General features: G+C 33.2%; 1 protein-coding gene across 2 annotated transcripts; it reads right to left on the bottom strand.

The window, feature by feature from the left end:
• Window positions 1-970: 970 nt before the first annotated feature.
• On the bottom strand, window positions 971-15,607 carry LOC128185711 (RNA-binding protein 28-like). 2 transcript variants are annotated; one of them, XM_052855344.1, is made up of 20 exons: window positions 15,409-15,607; window positions 14,775-14,820; window positions 10,551-10,750; window positions 10,146-10,254; window positions 9,788-9,918; window positions 9,331-9,449; window positions 8,985-9,060; window positions 8,774-8,866; window positions 8,267-8,479; window positions 7,729-7,881; window positions 7,463-7,514; window positions 7,236-7,345; window positions 5,609-5,679; window positions 4,777-4,909; window positions 4,274-4,338; window positions 3,843-3,998; window positions 3,211-3,360; window positions 2,279-2,353; window positions 1,872-2,165; window positions 971-1,422 (listed from the first exon to the last, which is right to left on the bottom strand). In XM_052855344.1, the coding sequence occupies exons 1-20, from the start codon at window positions 15,557-15,559 to the stop codon at window positions 1,300-1,302; spliced, it is 2,520 nt and encodes an 839-aa protein (XP_052711304.1). In that variant the 5' UTR covers window positions 15,560-15,607; the 3' UTR covers window positions 971-1,299. The 2 variants fall into 2 exon arrangements, with proteins under 2 accessions (XP_052711304.1, XP_052711303.1); XM_052855343.1 differs by having other exon boundaries at window positions 7,729-7,884.
• Window positions 15,608-19,211: the final 3,604 nt, after the last annotated feature.

The following is a 19,211-nucleotide window of genomic DNA, read 5'->3' on the forward strand; positions in this document are numbered from 1 at the left end:
AAAAAAAAATCCTAATCCGGGGGGGGGGGGTGAACTTCTATTTCACTGATTACTTCCATATCTTCAATTCAATTTTTTACATGGTCCCATAAAAGTGTGGGGGGGGGGGGGGCAACTCTATGTTGATTCAATTTTTTGTATATATTTAAGAAAAGTCTTTGCTGCACAAAAAAGGGGGCAGCCCCCCCCCCCCATGCTACGTGCCTGCAAACTAAGAAATATCATGGACTGCACGAAATAATCATGATGGTGTCAGACTCAAATCGAATATGAGTCTGACATCAGCATCAATGTATTATATATTTAGCTACGTGAATTCAGCTAAAGGCATTTTAATTGTCCATTTCGCGTTGTTAGGCATTTTTTAAATTATACGTCAATAACATCGATGATACTTGGTTGATTAGATTTCGTAAAGTCTTCTTATATTGATGTTGAAAAATATGATTTTCCTGGTTGTTAGATTTCATCCTAAAAGATCTAACACTAAGATGACATTTATGATTACGGAGAGTCTTGGCAACAAGAATGACTTCAATGAACCCTATTATATTGGTCTCTGTCATTTTATAGGACTCCTGAAATATGCCGATATACATGTATATATATACAGGGTATGATTCCTGAAACTTTGTTCAGTATTTTACTGGGCCATTTGTGCCCAATTCACGTGAAAGAAAATAACATGAAACGTACACTTGAGCATCATGTGAAAAATTGCACGAGATGTTAGTGCTCTTTTGACATGAATTTCGTATGCAAAACTGCCTGTGTAAGACATATTGCATTTACAAGAATGGGATTAACTGTCTGATAGACGGAGAAATACATGTAGATAAAAATAGAACTCTCCATACCTCATTAAAAGCAGCATAAAAATATAACGTTATGATGTATTAAGTCATTTTAGGGTTAAAGATGTCAAATCATCGGCCTCCTTATTACAGCGAAGAATGACAAAAAAAGAGTATTTGCTTGTCACATTTTAATACCACTTTTTCATGATCATGTATGATCTTTTCCCAACCTGTTCAATATGAATTTTATAATAATTATCAATTTTACATAAATACAAGTTCATCACAATGAATAAACTATGAACATACATGTATTAATGTAATCAACATTGCACAGACATTGTCTCAGTGTTAAATTTTTCATTTTGCACGAACATTGGAACATAAATGGGATTAATCATAAAAAAACCTTCATTAAAATCAAGAGTAAATGTCCTTTTAGAACCCCTCCCATTGAAATAGAATGCAAACTTCCCCATAAATCCTCCACTGCACATCATGATCACCGGTCGAACCATTTGGATTTGTCCGATTTTGTCAACATATTCTGTTTATACTTGTTGACCAGTCTATCAAAGTCATCCACACTATCTGTTTTCCTTTTCTTGGGTTTTGTTGTTTTCACCTAAATGAAGAGTAAAAAAAAATACTTGTAAATTTTGTTGACATTATTACAACTGTCTTGTCTCAGTTAAATTATTAAAATTCTAAAAAATGTTGTACCATTGTAAATATGAGCAATTGATTGATTGCACATTTCATAGGAAAAAAAGAGACTTATCAATGGGTTTTATTTGTTTTACAATATGCATGACACTATCAAATTTTTCTTCGAGTTCCTAAATTAAACCCAGTCTCGCTAAAGGACCCTACTATTTTTTAACCCTCAACATGAGAGGCTTGTTCAGCAAAAAAAGTGTATATGTGAAATTCTATGTCTATAAAGATAAGCAATTCTGGCAATCACTAGGAGCTACTGCTCTTTGTTATTGCCTTACCCTCCAATAAATATTTTATGGAAAATTATCCTTTTTGGGGGGCAGGTCTACCACCATATTGACCCCTATTCCTCACCTGTTGTCCCGATACATTCTTTGGCTCCTCCCACTTGCGTTTGGATGCCTGATTCTTGGACTTTTTGCTGGTCGTAGTCACAGCAGGTCGAGGTTTGTGCCGGACTTTGGGCCCCCAGTGGGAGGGAAGACCCTTAGGTAATTTCTTAACATCCTCTTTGACAGGTAAAGATCCTATAAACTTGTCCACGATCTTTGAACCTTGGGATTTCTGCTTCTTCTTCGACTTCGATTCCTCTGTTGATTCTGTGGGAGTCTTCTTTTCTTTTGCTTTTTTCAAAGACTCCAAACGTGCCTGCAATGATTTTTTTTTAACAACATATTACACTTTAAACCATATTTTGTTCATAAGATTTTTTATTATAAAAATATTTCCATGATATAGTCATAGAACTAATAAAAATATACCTTATGTCTTTCCAAGCGCTTTTCTTTCGCTTCTAATGCTGCTTTGTTTTCCAGGGAAAATTCAACTATCAATCTCTACAAAATGAAGCATGTGGATTAAAGAAGTTAAGAATAAAAATGAAATGTTTAGAAGAGATGAGAATCATCAGATTCAAGTGCAGGAAACAGTTGCTTGGAAAAAATGGTAAAACTGTCTTTGCACATGCATGTACATGTAATATCTTTCCTAAAATAATTTTGGAAAATCGATCAACATGATGACTATCAAATATGAAAAAGTTAGTAAACCTGATATGGAGAAAAACTTTACCCAAATCCTTAAAAATCTCAATGTTTGTTTTTAGCCTTTTCCTTCAGCAATCAAGCATGCCCAAATAGTTTGTGATAAAAAAAATTCTTATCTATCTCTATCTGGTATGACAAATTGAGCAAGATAATTCAGTACCATTTCTATAAATCAAATAATCTACAAAATTATAATTTATTTCGGTTGAACTCAGTGAATTAGAATAAAATTATTTTCTTTTGTGGAAACGCCAATAAGAGATAGGGGCGGGGCTTAAGGTTTTGTAGGTAAGTCGTGTTCGATATGTATTCATTCTGGCGTTCAAACTTTGCACGGGAAAGTTTAAAGTGTATGGTTGTGGTAATCAGTACTTGATAAGGTTCTTATTGAGTATACCGGTATAATGGTAATAAGCTCTTGAGCATATATGACAAGCTGCTTGTCAAATGAAAACTTCAGAAGTTTTCAGATGTGGTTGATGTTGAATATTGCAGAATATTGATGTTGAATATTGCAGATTGTGTGGGAGTGACTTTCTGTAATGCAAGAATGCAAATGCAAAAAATAAATATTGTATTTTGTTTTTGGTGTTTATTGCTCTTGTTAAGTGCAGTACAAAAGAATTCCTCTATGTAGGACACTCTACCTTCTTCTCTCCAAACAAGTCTGCACTGCTGTTGGTGTTTCTCAAAGCATTCAGGGCATGCTGATGACAAGAGAAGTTAACAAAGGCGAAACCTCGAGACTTTCCAAGCTTCTTTTTATTGTTCCCGTCTGAATCCCGCATAATACGACACTGTAAGCAAGAAATTTATACATTTGGTTTGCTCAAGTCTTCAATTAATAATATCATATACATGCATATACTGTACCCACATACAAAGGAGAATGTCGAATAATGAAATATTAACAATGTCCGTTTATCATGCTTTACTACAAGTATAAACTGTCAATCAATGCATACAGCTGGATCATAATTGACTTGCATGATTATAAACACTGCCATCATGGCTTATCATGTTATAACTGTTTGTAAATTTTGTAAAGGGTCAATTCTAAAGGATTGCTATTTTATTCAAAGTTCATAGAAATGGAACTGCAAGGTTAAAGTTTGCTTTTATGAATTATAAATAAATAAAGATGTAAAATCGTGGTTCAGAGGTACAAAGTTATATGTATAATGAAGTCCACACAAAGTAAGCCACTTTGAACCTTTATGATTCTACAACTATACAAGAGTCACTAATTTATTAGAAAAGGTAACTGTTTTCTAATTACCTCTGTGATTACTGCTGCTTTGCTGTCGGCGGCCTTTAGGAACATCGTCTTAAGCTGGTTGTCCGTCACCTGTGTAGGAATGTTGTGTACACTAAGACGGGTGGTCGATACAAAGATGTTGGGGTTCTTTAACTTGGCCCGCTTCGCATTCTCCAGCTGAAATAAAAAAATTTAATTTACTTAATTTCCTGTCATTGTCAAACTAAATACTTTTAAATCAACAGTAAATTATCAAAATTATCAATCAGCTCACTAGTTCAAAATTTATCTTAATAAAGTTCATCTTATTTGCTATCTAAAACCAATGAATTCAATCACAGAAATTCAACACAAAACAGATTTGAAAACAAATTCAATTTATCCCCTGCACTGTATAAAATTTCAGCAAGTCACCATCAAAGAGTATTCTATATTCATGTTCTAACATTCACCTTTGTCCTCTTGAGTAGGTCTTCCTTGGAGAGTCCTATAGCTGACTGTGTTCCAGGTCGAATCACTACAAGACAAAAATGTCACAACATTAAAATTTAAGAATTGACTTGAAAATGGTTGACTTTTTCGATGTCCTCTACTAATTTTGACTGTTCCACTGGTTAGATACAAGATCATGTATTTAATCATAGCGTCCAAATACATATGCATGATAAGAACTGAAATTACAAGTATGTACATACTATGCATTGTACAGTTTCTGTTGTATTATTTTATGACAGTCTTTTGAAATCAAAGACATCCATAAACATGTACCTCAGTATATCAAAAGTTCTACTTATCAAAGAAGTAAGGTATATTAACTACTTTCAACTTGCTAACCAGTTCACTGCATTTACATATATATATTCAAATGTGTATCCCATTAAATCAGAAGGAATAGTCACAAACAAATAGGAAGCCTTCAGAATTTTTCCTCATTACAATGTTTGCTACCACTTACTTCCTTCTCGCACTAGATGCAGGTTTCTCTTGTCCTCTTTGACCTTTTCTTTTTGACCTGACAGTGCCTGTGCCTTCTGTCTGTCTAATGCCTCCATGACAACCAGTCTTCTTCCATCAATTACTATTCCTTCCTGTTTGATAGATAAAATGACAGATGCCTGTATTCGTTATTCACACAATCTTACTAGATTATAAAGATATTTGGAATTCTTATAAGTTTTCTAAATCATCAAATCAAACCACACCTTTTTAATTTTTTAAAACTAATACATCTTTGCTAGCCAGGTGTCTGATTCATTTTTTTCATGATGAGAAAAACAAATCAGACACCTGGCTAGCGAAGATACAGTACTGTCTCTGCTCATATCTACCGTACTAAAATTCAGTTAAATCTAAACTTCTGCGTGTCACTATACCTGTAAATATTGTTTTTTAGTGAACACAACTTTCCTTGTGCCATAACAATACTGTGTGTCTTTCCTTCTAATATCATCTACTGAGATCTCCAAGTTGGAGTTATTTCATAAATTCATACACCATACACCATAAAATACATGTATAAATGACATTTCATTATTCATTTATTCTGTAAGAAGATTTATTGAAATGTAAATGATTGTGTATACACTAAAAAAATGTGTTTCTATCATTTATTTACATAATTAATAATTTGAGAATATATCTATATATTCTTAAACAGCATGAAACAGAATAAAGTAAACATTGACAAAAGTTATAAAATATTGATTTTTCTCTACTCACATCATGTATTTTTACCACATTCACAATCTATGATGGCAAAAAAATAATACTACAGATTTAACACCTACATCATTGTCCTCTGCCGCTGATCGGAATTTTTCTGCCTCTTTTTGAGTCTTGAATTGTACAAAAGCTGTACCTGAAATCAAAAGATCAATCTTTAAAGCAACACAAAATTAGGGTCATTTAAATTAAATTCATTCCATGCCTACTAATACATGTAGTAATAGAGGTTTACCTGACATCTATTATGTCTACCAATATGGTACAGCTCAAGTCATGTGCAAATTAAATGGTGATAAAATTGGGGAGATATATATGATATGCGACGTTAGCCCCTGAGGGATGAAATATAGCCCACAACTACTAAATGTGGAAGGCAATATTTTTATCCAAAGAAGGATGACATTATAATTGTTGTCTATAAACAAAGTCTAAATTTGTTCTGTTCTGAACCTGCAAAATCAAAGAAAGATTTTTTTTGTTTAAAATCCATTATTTTTTTTCATTTAAGGATGCCGACTTTAGTTTGAATTGCGCATGTTTTTTCGCATTCTAATATAATACAGTTGATTTATACTTCTTATGAATTTTTTTCGATATCATTTATAAAATTGAACGCAATAAACAAAATACAGATAAAAATATTTAGATTGTTAAAGGAATTTTTTATTTTTAACACGATTTTTACGTTGTGCGGTAGGGGAGCATTGCCATTGCGCTTTTATGACGTTATGATAAAATGAAGCTTTGTAGGAGTACGTTATAAGAAATAACATAAAAGAAAAAGTAAAAATTGTACGCTGTTGAAATTTTATATACAGAATGATGCTATCCTCGAGGACATTTTCCTCATTTTTGGAATGAATATATTATACCAATCATCATTCCTGATGATCCAAATATATAGCAAAATTTGGTGCATTTTAATATTTTGAGATGGCCCCCACTAAAAACCAGACGGTAGAATTTTGTGTTTTTTACATATAAGGTAGGAAATGATATTACTAATCATATATAACAATTTGAGAAAAAAAGCTATTGTAGTATTTTTTTAAACTGCTTTGATGTGCGGAAAATGACAGTTTCCTATATATTCCTATAGTAAATGTACCTCTATTTTGAGATGGTCCCTAGAAAGAACCAGACGGTCGGTTTTCATGAACCTTCGCAAATAAACTAGAGTTGGTATAAATTACATATGGTTAAAAAATAAAGAGTTATGCTATTGTAGTTTTTCTGCAAAAAAACCCAAATCGGCCTCCTTAAATCTCCTAGAATTTAACAGACCACATCTGCATTCGTTCCATTTTTGAAATCTCCATGTGGTCTTTTGTAATTTTCCAACAACCACAGAATTTTAAAACGCGTAAACAAATATCAAAGCTGTTTTCTATTCTCCAATGAATCCTAAATCTATATTCATGGGTTAGGGAGCAAACGTTCTTTAGAGGGCCTGAAAAATGCAGTGAGACTGTGTTTATAAATACAGTCAAAGTTTGTTATCTTGAACTAGATGGGACTGTTAAAAAACTTCGAGATATCCGAGTATTCGAGATAGCAAGGGTAAAATACTTAAAATATAAGGGGTTGGTACATTGTACTTATAAATCACTTCGACATATCCATTGTATTCGAGATATCAGTGTTTGAGATATCGAATTTCAACTGTATACAACAAATTTCTCACTTTACCTTTCGGTTGTCCTGTTTTAGGATTGACAACTATCTTCACATAGTTAATTTTTCCGTACTCTGAAAATTCATCTTCTAAACTCTCTTCATCGATGTCAAATGGCACATTTCTGCAAAATCAATTCAAACTCAAGAATATTTTGGGGAGTCCTGGAAGCATGCATGACATACATGTAATAAAAAAAAAAATGATTCATTCAGACTTGTTGAAAATCTAAAATATCTACCGTATAAACAATGTCCTGCCCTCCCCAACATCGTTTTTGTGGTGAACATTTCCTGAGATGGATAAAAAAAATCATTTTAAAGGACACAATTACAGGCAACAAGTTCTTGGATGTGTAAAGAATGTGTAATCAAAGGTAGCTGGAGTCAATCAAATATCCTATTTGCCATATTCATGTACAATGAGCCATCAAAGTTTGCATTAATGTTAATTATTCCATCTTAATTAGAAACCTAATCGGTTTATACAAATATGATCAAGTCCTACTTTTGCCCTGCTTTGCAGGTGTGTCATCCTCACTCTCTGAACTCTCATCATCATCATCATCATCTGAGTCCTCATTTTCAGACTCTTCTTCAGACTCAGAGTTTTCTCCCTTTACTTCTTCCATTTCAGAATCCTCTTCACTTTCACTCTCTTCTTCTTGAAAAAAATATCCAGATTAAATAGTTGAATATTTTAATACAGGTAGTTAAAGTTATTCCTCTTTGAAGGAGTGCACATTATTCTCTGCATGCAGGCTGGAATTTTACTGAAATTTTTTTCTTTTCAATGTCAATAAAATTAATCAAAATGCCAGACAGTGGTACTGTTAAAGAAAATCCAGTAATTCATTGATCTTTTGCTTTTTGTCTTAAAACATTTCATGAAAAATTTGTGAGTTCATTCAAATTTAAATTTTAGTTGCCTTATAACATGTGCATGTATAAACTGTTTAATTGCATTATCTCTGATTCTAAGGCCTATATTAAATATGTTCATCATTATTTCCCTTTCTCTTAAAATTCTTAAAAATACCACACACCAAAATCTGATTCCTTACTGCTTTCTTCTCTCTTTATCTTTTTTTTCTGGTTCGAGACACTATTTTCCGGTTTAGATGTTTTCTTGTTTGGTTTTCCTTCTCCATTCACTTCCTTTTCATCTGTCTCTTGGAGATCATCGTCACGCTGTGTTTTAAACATTTTCGCTTCATACTTGTCCTTAGGAATGGTCCAATCCACTGCTACTGGGCGATCTATATATAAAAATATATGTACTCTCTGAATTCATCAAGTGTAAATATGCACGAGGAAAGAATACTTTTCAAAAACATTTCAAAAACATACACATTTAATGAAAATACCGGGTACATACCTGGTATGTACATGCAGATGTTGCAAGTAATTGTGAATATTGAACATGAAGTACTTTTCAAGGCTTACACAATCATGCTTAATAGTATTCATATACTTGTATATATATATTTGTACCAAAGACAACATACAGCTGAGGGACTATTGAGCTACTTGCATGTGAAGATAAAACATACTTAAAATTGGTTTTGCATTCATCTCTGCCATCGCCTTAGATGCATCGTCTACCTCCTTAAACTGAACAATTCCAAACCCTTGCAGTTTTCCATCTAAAAGAATATTTTTAAACAACATGAAAATGGAGCAGTAATTGATAAATAAAGGTATCCATGCAATAAATCAGGTTACAATGAAACTGTATCAAGGGAAAACAAATAATGTACTTACTTTTCAATTTTGGAATTTGCACTTCTGTTACTTCCCCAAACTTTTCAAAGGTTTCCTTCAACTTCTCTTCAGAACACTGAAATTAAATGAAGACCCACTGACATTTTCAAATTTCAATAGACAAAATGTATTTCTTTAATATATTTAAAAAGAGTTTTAGAAATCTGACTGCATTCAAAAGCCGCTCTTTATACTCTTCAACTTATACATGCCCTCTCAAAATCAGTATAATCATCTGCAGTTTCTCAACAAATGAAAGCATCTGAAGTATTTCAAGCAGTAAAGCTTCTATTTTAAAAATGAATTTGAAAAAAAATCAGGAAAAACAAAAAACTTTGATTATAACCTTAAATGAGAGGTTTCTGATGATCAACCTGGCCTTTCTGGCTGTGTTTTGTGGTTTACTGGGTGGTGTAACCGGAGTAGTAGATTCCTTACTGAGCTGACAAGCCTTCAGTGCACATCCTTTAACAAGAAAAAAAACATACATGTACTTAGAATATCAGAAAAACATGTACATGTATTCTAAAGATATTTGGTAAAATTCTAGATTAAACACAATTTTCTATATGGTATCCAATGCCATCAACGTATATTTACAGTATCTGAGCTGCAATATCATAAATCTTACATGTATACAAACCATTTTTTCATGTGTTTGAAAGTCAAACCACAATGCATAATATTTGTAATTACATGTATCTGCAAATAATTTAGCTGATACAACTGCTAACTGATTCACTTACAACTACCTAAAAATACTACATATTTTCATTCGGTAATTTTTTTCAAAACACACCAACCTTTGACTTCCTTTCCGTCTATCTTTCGGAGTGCCCTGTTCGTGTCTCTGATGGATTTGAACCGTACCAATGCACAGGGGGGCTGTCGGTCAGGGGCCGGAAACTTGATCTTGGCAATGTTCTTCACATTCCTAAGTCAAGTAATAACAGTACAGTCATAAAGGAAACATTGAAATCATCAAACACAAAAATTCTACCAACAAAATTAAAAATAGCTTCTAGAAATTCTCTTTAGTTGATTTTTCCTCCAATATTGCTATATATCTTGTAATAAAAATTGTAACATGTTATTGAATCATTAGGAAATCATTCATGTTTGATACGTTGCATTGGGATAGCAAGTGTAATTAATTCTTACAGTTTTGCCATGACATCCTCCACGTCTGTCTGGGAGTGATCCGAGGACCAGCCTTGGATAACCAGAGTCTTAGCTCGAAGATACTTCAACTCCTGCTGACTGTGGGTCCCTGAAAAACAATGCCAAAAGTTCCAGCTAATTCCAATGTTACCATACCTATGATTAACATTATGCATACAGCAGGTGTGACTGCATACCCTTTTTCCAATTTCTCTTATCAAAATTTACATAAACAGTGAAGACTCCCATTCAGGATTTTTTTTAAACACGATGAATTCTTCACACAGAATCATGATTGAACAACATTCTGCATGTTTTTTCAATTTGTTCAGACAACAACTGACTTCCAAGAATCATAACTTATCATATGCTCCTCACATGATATAAAATATCTACAACAATTACTTTGTGCCTCAACTTCAGCAATACGAGGATACTGTGGTGGTTTCTCCTCATCACTGTCCTCATCCGATTCCTCCTCTGTGTTTTCTTCGACCTTTACTTTTGGCTTCCTCTTCTCTTTTTTCTTTTTATTTGCAAATTGCACAAAGAGTCTCCTTCCATCAAGTGACATGATTTTTGATACCGCTGCTTCAGCATCTTCACTGTAAATAAAGTCAAATTTGTATTGTTATGCAAAACATAAATATAAGAATGCAAAACAAATGATGTTTTTTAAAACAGCTTTAAGGATGACGTTTACTTAGAATGAAAAAAAAATCCACTGATGATAATGAAAAACCAACTATTGTGTGTTATATACCTTACATGGTAATGTTATTCTTCACTTTCAAAAAAGTAGGTCAATGACCTACTTTATGAGTTAATGGCCATTGAATATTTTTTGAAAATTTAAGAAAATCCATAAAAATTTTACACTATGATAAGTGCTGAAACGAATGTTCGAATATTCGCGAATGAATAGTAAATTTCTAATATTTGAATGTATATTTAGCATTCGAATATTCGATCACATGTTAAACACCCATATCAAGCACTGTAAACTATGCAGCATCGTGTTATTTCATTTTACTCGGAACGAAAGTAAATATAAAGCCATCTATGACTGCCATGCTTGGTAGAGTCTATTACTTAACCCAGTAATAGACTCTTCCGCCATGCTTGTTTACCTTGAAAGTAAAAGCAGGGTTTACATCGAACGGAGACAAACATTCTAGATTTTTCAATTCATGTCAGACGCTGAAGAAAAAAATTGCTTAACTGTTTGAACGAGTGTGAGCTATGGAGAGTTAATATCGAAAGGTACATCGAAAGTTTTTTTAAAAGATACCTCGATATAATTTGTTTTTTTTTTTAAATAAACAGAACATTTCTGGAGTTATGAGCGTTATCAGTTTTCTGTTTAATACTATATCAAACATGGCGGAAATATTTGGACTGACTTACGAAGTTACGTATCGGTCTCATACAGGAGTCAGGACTGCAGTATATTATTAAAGAAGTAATAAATCTTTTGATTGTAGTTGATGGAAAATTTTTAAAAAATCAATATATATTATTTGCTTAAAAATTAAATGCGCACCCAATTCAATGGATACTCATGCATTAAGTGTCAACTTCGAACTTACATGTTTAAGCAGTCTACACATACACCCACTTCGTAATACAAACTATCATATAATGCTTAATACATTGTCTATGACGTCTACGAATATTCGAATACGAATCGAGTAGTACTCACGAATATTCGAATAATGATTTATGGTATTCGTTTCAGCACTACTATGATTGAGATTTTCTTAATTGTGAAAATAATACAAATTGCGTATCTCTTTAACAAATGAAATACAGTTTATGAATGGTAGTGACATTAAATAGATACAAAGCATTACATTTTCATTCACAATTTTTTTTAGATATTCTAGTCCGAATTTCCTCTATCAGTTTTCAAATTACAACCCATATTTGATTCAAAATAATAACAAGAGGCCCAGGGGCCACATCGCTCACCTGAGCAACAATTGCCTTAATTCTGATCAAATTAGCATTACAGTATCAAAATATCTTGACAACTAAGTACAGTAGATCTTGCTAAAAAAATTGAAAATCTGCCAATTTTTATCCCCCTCTTTCTTTTGGTAAATACCAAGCCCCTTTTGTTGTTGTACCTGTAAGATGATTTTTCTCTTTTCCTATATACCCCCCCCCCCCCCCATTTTGTTGCCCCACTTTTCTCTAGGGTATCATGGTTTCATCAAACTTATATCTGCATAACCTGTGCTTTCACACTAAGTACTGAGTTTTGGACCGAAAAACTTTCCCAGAATATTTTAAAAGATTTTCTCTATATATGTAAAAATTCAAACCGCCATCACGGCCCCGCCCTACCACTAGGGACTGTGATTTTGAATTTACACTACCCGAGGATGCCTCTACACAAGTTAAAGCTTTTCTGGCCAAATGGTCTTTACAAAGAAGATTTTTAAAGATTTTCTCTATATATTCCTATGTAAAACTTGATCCCCCAATTGTGGCCCCACCCTACCCACAGGGATCATGATTTGAACAAATTTGAATCTACACTACCTGAGGATGCTTCCATTCAAATTTGAGCTTTCCTGGCCTAATAGTTTTTGATAAGGAGATTTTTAATATATATTCCTATGTAAAAATTGATCCCCCCATTGTGGCCCCGCCCTACCCCCAGGGACTTTGATTTGAACAAACTTGAATCTACACTACCTGAGGATGCTTCCATTTTAATTTGATCTTTTCTGGCCTAATTGATTTTAAGAAGAAGATTTTTAAAGATTTTCTCTATATATTCCTATGTAAAAATTCATCCCCCTATTGTGGCTCCACCCTACCCCCGGGGACCATGATTTTAACGAACTTGAATCTACACTATCTGAGGATGCTTCCACTCAAATTTGAGCTTTCCTGGCCTAATAGTTTTTGAGAAGAAGATTTTTAAAGATTTTCTCTATATATTCCTATGTAAAAATTCATCCCCCTATTGTGGCCCCACCCTACCCCTGGGGACCATGATTTGAACGAACTTGAATCTACACTACCTGTGGATGCTCCCATTTTAATTTGAGCTTTTGTGGCCCAATAGTTTTTGAGAAGAAGATTTTTAAAGATTTTCTCTATATATTCCTATGTAAAACTTGACCCCCCAATTGTGGCCCCACCCTACCCCCGGGGACCATGATTTGAACAAACTTGAATCTCCACTTCCTAAGGATGCTTCCACTCAAAGTTGAGCTTTTCTGGCCTAATAATTTTTGAGAAGAAGATTTTTAAAGATTTTCTCTATATATTCCTATGTAAAACTTGATCCCCCAATTGTGGCCCCACCCTACCCCCGGAACCCATGATTTAAAAAACTTGAATCTACACTACCTGTGGATGCTTCCATTTTAATTTGAGCTTTCCTGGCCCAATAGTTTTTGAGAAGAAAATTTTTAAAGATTTTCTCTATATATTCCTATGTAAAACCTGATCCCCTTCTTGTGGCCCCTCCCTACGCCCCGGGGACCATGATTTGAACAAACTTGAATTTACACTACCTGAGGATGCCTCCACACAAGTTTCAGCTTTTCAGGCCAAATAGTTTTTGAGAAGAAGATTTTTGAAAAATACCAACAAATTTTCAATAATTCTCAATTATCTCCCCTTTAATGAGGGCGTGGCCCTTCATTTGAACAAACTTGAATCTCCTTCACCTAGTGGTGCTTTGTGCCAAATTTGGTTGAAATCTGCCCAGTGGTTCTTGAGAAGAAGATGAAAATGTGAAAAGTTAACGACGACAACGACGACGACAACGACAACGACAACGACAGACAACGGACAAATTGTGATCAGAAAAGCTCACTTGAGCCTTTGGCTCAGGTGAGCTAAAAAACTGAATGATGATAATGCTAAAACATTAAAAGTTTTAAACAAAGAATATTGACCTTTCTCTGATGGCATAAAATTTATATGAGGTCAATGATCAAAATTTTGAGATATGGTGTTTTTTATAATTTTTAAGCATTTTTCAATATTTTTGTAGTGTCATACGATTATCTAAACGAAAAAGCAAGATGAAACCAACAGAAAATATGCAAAATTATTTTGTCTAACAAATAAAACCTTAACTTTAAATATTATAGTACTACCAAAGATATTTCTGTGGAAAACAAAATCTGAAAAATTTAGTCCGAATTTCCTCTCTGTTTTGCTAAAAGTCAAACTTTGTCAGAGCCTAATTCCATAATTTAGTAAAAAATAACGATTGTTATGTCGATAATAATTCATTTCATAAATACTTTTTGTATTTAAAACAAATTTTACTCATGAAATTAAACTTTTTAAAAATCCGGACTTTAAAACTCAAACCCTGCATGAGTAAACAACTTCCTTAAGTCATACTGTATTAATTGTTTTGTGTTTTCTGTTTGGTACATGAATATTCAGAGTTCCAAATAAATTTATACAGTAAAGTTTACATTAATTTTAAAATCAATTATAGAATACAGTTTTCCAGTCAAACCATCTTAATATTTATAATGTAGTGAAATTGATAAGAGTAAAGAGTTTTGCATGCCTCACTAAAAATATCCTTACTTTTCACATTCCAAGCAATAAATATTATACATGTACTGTAAACAATAAAATACTTACAACATGGAATATGTAACATAGCCAAAACCTTTACTCTTCTGAGAATCTGGAATATATACATTAATTTTACATCAGTTTGTAAACTGCAAAGCTTGACCATCATGTGTAATTTCACATTAGCTTTGTCAGCTTATCACTGTAATATTTCCCAACATTATTACAAATACAGCATGTCAAATTGGAAATTTCTTTGACCATAAAAATAATGCTGCTGTAATGAATTTTGGTATCTCATAATTAATGGCATACTAGTAATTGGACAGTCTTATAATTATAAAGTTCAACAAGAGTGTGGTGCAAATATAATTCACACAGCAATATGCAGCTGGTGACTGAAAATGACTCATCTACTCTAACAGGTGGTTTGAGTCCCATTTGGTGGTTAAATGCCCCAATGGTATCCCTTTATATTGTTTACCTACCAAATGGGACTCATTTTCAGGGAAACTGGATTCGAAACATGGATTGAAACGTTGAACGTATTCGGTTCCGACATTTTCAAATTTTTCAGAATCAAAATATGAGGGCTTGCAAAGAGAAATAGTAGAAGGCTATGGCTGTCTACCTCTCAAAATAGAATAAGGCGAAACATATTTTTTTTTCCAAATATTATAATAGTAATACACGATCTAACCTTTATCTTTCACAACAAAACACGTTCTGACCGGCCCCACTTCACTGAATAATGCTTCGAATTTTTCATTTGTAACCGAAAACGACAAATTTCGTACAAAAAGTGTTTTTGATTTCCTCTCCACATGTTCACCAGGTTTATTGGCAGCCATGTTTAAACTTGAATCCCGAGTCCGACCTTAATTAATTTTTGATAGCACAGCTCGACTGTCGGTTTTCTGTAGAGTGTTCCTCAAAACTAAAATAAAGATTGTCATATGATATGTGTTGTTATATATGAAAATAAAAACAAAATATTAACAAAACGTTTTGCAAAGATATAAAGGTCAATGTTTCCTCTTGTGTTTCTGTAATTAAATTTACCGCATGAAATTTTTTTAATATTAGGTACATTTTAATACAAGTGCCTCTATATCATATAATTGAACAAGCAAATAATTTTCAAGATATTGAGTACAAAAAATTTATTAACAAATACACATCCCTAAAATGGGAAAAAATGTATAAAATATTAAATTACATGTAGTTTAATTTTATATAAGTCAATAAGTTTTACAGCACGTTCGTAAGAATTACTTCAACGACTCATGCATTAAAATAATTTGAGGGGAGCATTCCACCTTAAAAACAATGCAGCGACATTCTACAATCGATCATTTAACCTTTAAAGATCTAAATGTTTACAACATAGCCGACTCCTGCACTCAAAATATGATGCAACAATGAAATCAACAGATTATTGAAGGAAATATTTTCGTGTTCATGCGATTGGGCTATTACATGTACATGTGTGTTATGCATTAAAAGAATGATACAACTACGGAATTCTAAACTTACAACATACTGTGTATATAGATTATGAGACGATGATGCCAATGTAATAAGAAAAATAATTCACTATATATAATCATATTTTTCAATACAAAAATTAAACACATTGATGGATTGTACATAAGCCCATGGCAATATTCATTATGATAGATAATAGTACTTTGTACTAGTATCTCGAAGTTTTACTCACCTGTAAATAAACACAGTTTGAACAATATATGTCCGAATTCTATGTTGAACTACACTAAATTTGATAGCTCAGCTGCTTCTATTATACTGCTAAAGAAATTGAAATTGTAGAGAAGGGTCCGGTGATAACAATTAATTGAATTTTTTTTATCTCCATCCCCCCCCCCATCCAACCAACCCCCCCCCCCCCCCAAAAAAAAAAAAAAACAAAAACAAAAACAAAAAACATGCAGTGACATTCAATGTTATATGACATAAACAAAGTTTTTTTTACAAATAGTTACTACAAGGTTACAAGTTATTGGGATAAGGATAATGACGAAATGAACATGTCAAATGAATCATATGATTTCTCCTATAAATGGATCAAAACTTCCAAAACATGAAAGTATCGTGTTATTACATAAGAATTATAGTACATGTGTGAACCATACATTTTTAATCCCAAATATTAAAAAATATGTATGCATATATTGTTATAATACATCAGTATCTAGTAATTTCTACACTAGTATGAATGATCAACGATGTTTGATTCCATCATTTACGAGTATATGCTTATATAAATTTTATAAAAACAAAGCATCTTCTTCCTTTTCTGGGCAAATCATAAAAAAAGCCGTCAAAATGTAAGACGAAAAAAAAATACTCGAAAAAGTGAAACAAAAAATACATAGGGGTGGGAGGGGGTGCTGTTGTTAATTTTTTTGTTAGAGGAATTGGTATTGTGGTCGCCTTGGGGCCACAGTTCATGAAGGAACAAGGCGAAGCCCTGATATAAGGGCACACTCCTGAAAGCAGAATCGGTTCAATTAGCTGCGAGTCTGTAGCACCCGGTCTTAAAAAAAATCGGATGAACCCGTGTCTTTAAGACCGGGTGCTACAGACCTGCATCGAAGTCATGTTTTACCACTGTACATTGTGTTCATCTTCGCTAGCCTAGAAGAGCAGTGGATCGCGCGTTAACCCTTTAGCTAATGAAGATGCAAAGTGTATGGTTCCAAAAGACTATAATGACCAATAGCCTATCCTCAAAAAATCAAGGATGATAATTATATTATACTAAATATACAACAACAGGAAAAAATGCAAAATGTGCACATGTATATACAATTATATATCCTTATGGATCACTGTTGAAAGCAGTTACTCGACATGGATATTCCAATCTTAATCTCCGTCCATGACAACCGTAATAGATTATCCGTCCACGACAGCCGTATTACAGAATCCGTCCGCGACAACCGTAGTATTGTTAAGTGGATTAACGACCAAAATAATTAAGTTCATGTAAATTAAAAAATATTTCTGGTATTAGCGGTAACATTTTTTTTTTAAAACTTAAAAGTTTTGACAGGTGTCATCAGAATGTTCAGAACTACTACAATCGTCTTCCACTATATATATGGTCAATACCGAAAAGGCAGTCAGGATCGATGTCAAATACTGGATGTTTTCCCCTCCCTTTAAAAGATGCTAATTTAACTGTGCTACAAAATTCACGATAGATGAAAGTTCTGCTAATGTATATGCTTTTTTTCACACGCATACACACATACTCTCTCTATCTCTTTTTCTCTCTTTCTCTCTCATTAATATTTGTGGGTTTTTTTTTAAAATCAGAATAAAGAAAATTATGATGATGATGATTATTATTATCATAATTATTTTAATTATAGCATCATAATTAACTTCATCATGAAAACCAGATCCCAATCTTAATCCACACAAAATATCACATTATGGACGAAATGTTTCACCATTAGTTACATCGCCCATGTTGCATCCAGAGGAAAAATTGCAAAATTTCTTCTGACACAAGCATTCTTCTTGGCAGTTAACCCCATACGTAGGGTAAAAACACCTTTGTGAACAATTCACATCGAAGTATCCCGGTTTACAGCCTATGGAATATAAGAAACAAAAATCACTCTTGTTTTTAAAGTATCATTTTTGATAAAAAATAAAAATCCACAACAATATTAAAAACATTGTAAAGACACTCCTTATCTCGCTTGTTAAGTTATACATATATAGTAACATGCCCACTTGGAAAATTATAAGCTGAAAAAAGTATTATTGTGTACAAATCAGAGGATGTTTACTGTTTGCAAGAAGCTAAGGTTTCTGGGGGATGGAAGTCATGAAATACAAAATTAAAGTTCCCTTCCGCCCTTACAGACGTTTCACACCAATTTGGTTACAAGAAGATATAGCATTCGTAGTTTCAAAGAAGCCGAAGAGGATTATATAGGTTAGCATATGTATTTTGTCTGCAATGATCGCTGCCTTCACACCTGCATAAAACATCAAAATGCACTTTTTGGTTAAATAGCCCCTATATAAAGACACAACGATAGAACCATTTTAACAAGAGCTTGAACTTTGGGTAGTTGTGTCAAACAGCACCCTGACGTTGGTCTGTCTATTCCATCGAAGGCCACTCAGCCATTTCTCTGATTTGTCTGGCTACGCAATCGGTGTATATTTCGCTTGAAACCGCGTCATCTTTAACTTGTTTTGACGAAAGAAATAGATAGCTACATGTACGTCCTACTGAAAGTCCAAGGTCTTGTTAAAATGTTCTAATATCGTGTCTTTAAATTTCAAACTATCTTCATACGAAAGATGCATTGTAAAGGAGATAATTTTAAATTCTGTACCATTTATACGACTACCACTTACTTATACACTTTCCTGTACTTTGATCTATGAAATATCCGTCACAACACACAAGTCCACTTTCGCTGCCAAATAATATTAAAGCATAACTGAGCCATTAAT

The sequence above is a fragment of the Crassostrea angulata genome, chromosome 5, assembly GCF_025612915.1.
Source record: "Crassostrea angulata isolate pt1a10 chromosome 5, ASM2561291v2, whole genome shotgun sequence".
Lineage (NCBI taxonomy): Eukaryota > Metazoa > Mollusca > Bivalvia > Ostreida > Ostreidae > Magallana > Magallana angulata.

Coding starts and splice junctions, on each gene's coding strand:
- LOC128185711 (XM_052855343.1), bottom strand. CDS start 15,559: ATGGCTGCCAATAAACCTGGTGAACATGTGGAGAGGAAATCAAAAACA. Junction 14,821..15,408: donor TTTTGTTGTGAAAGATAAAG/GTTAGATCGTGT, acceptor TATATATTCCAG/ATTCTCAGAAGAGTAAAGGT. Junction 8,480..8,773: donor GAATGCAAAACCAATTTTAA/GTATGTTTTATC, acceptor TTTTATATATAG/ATCGCCCAGTAGCAGTGGAT.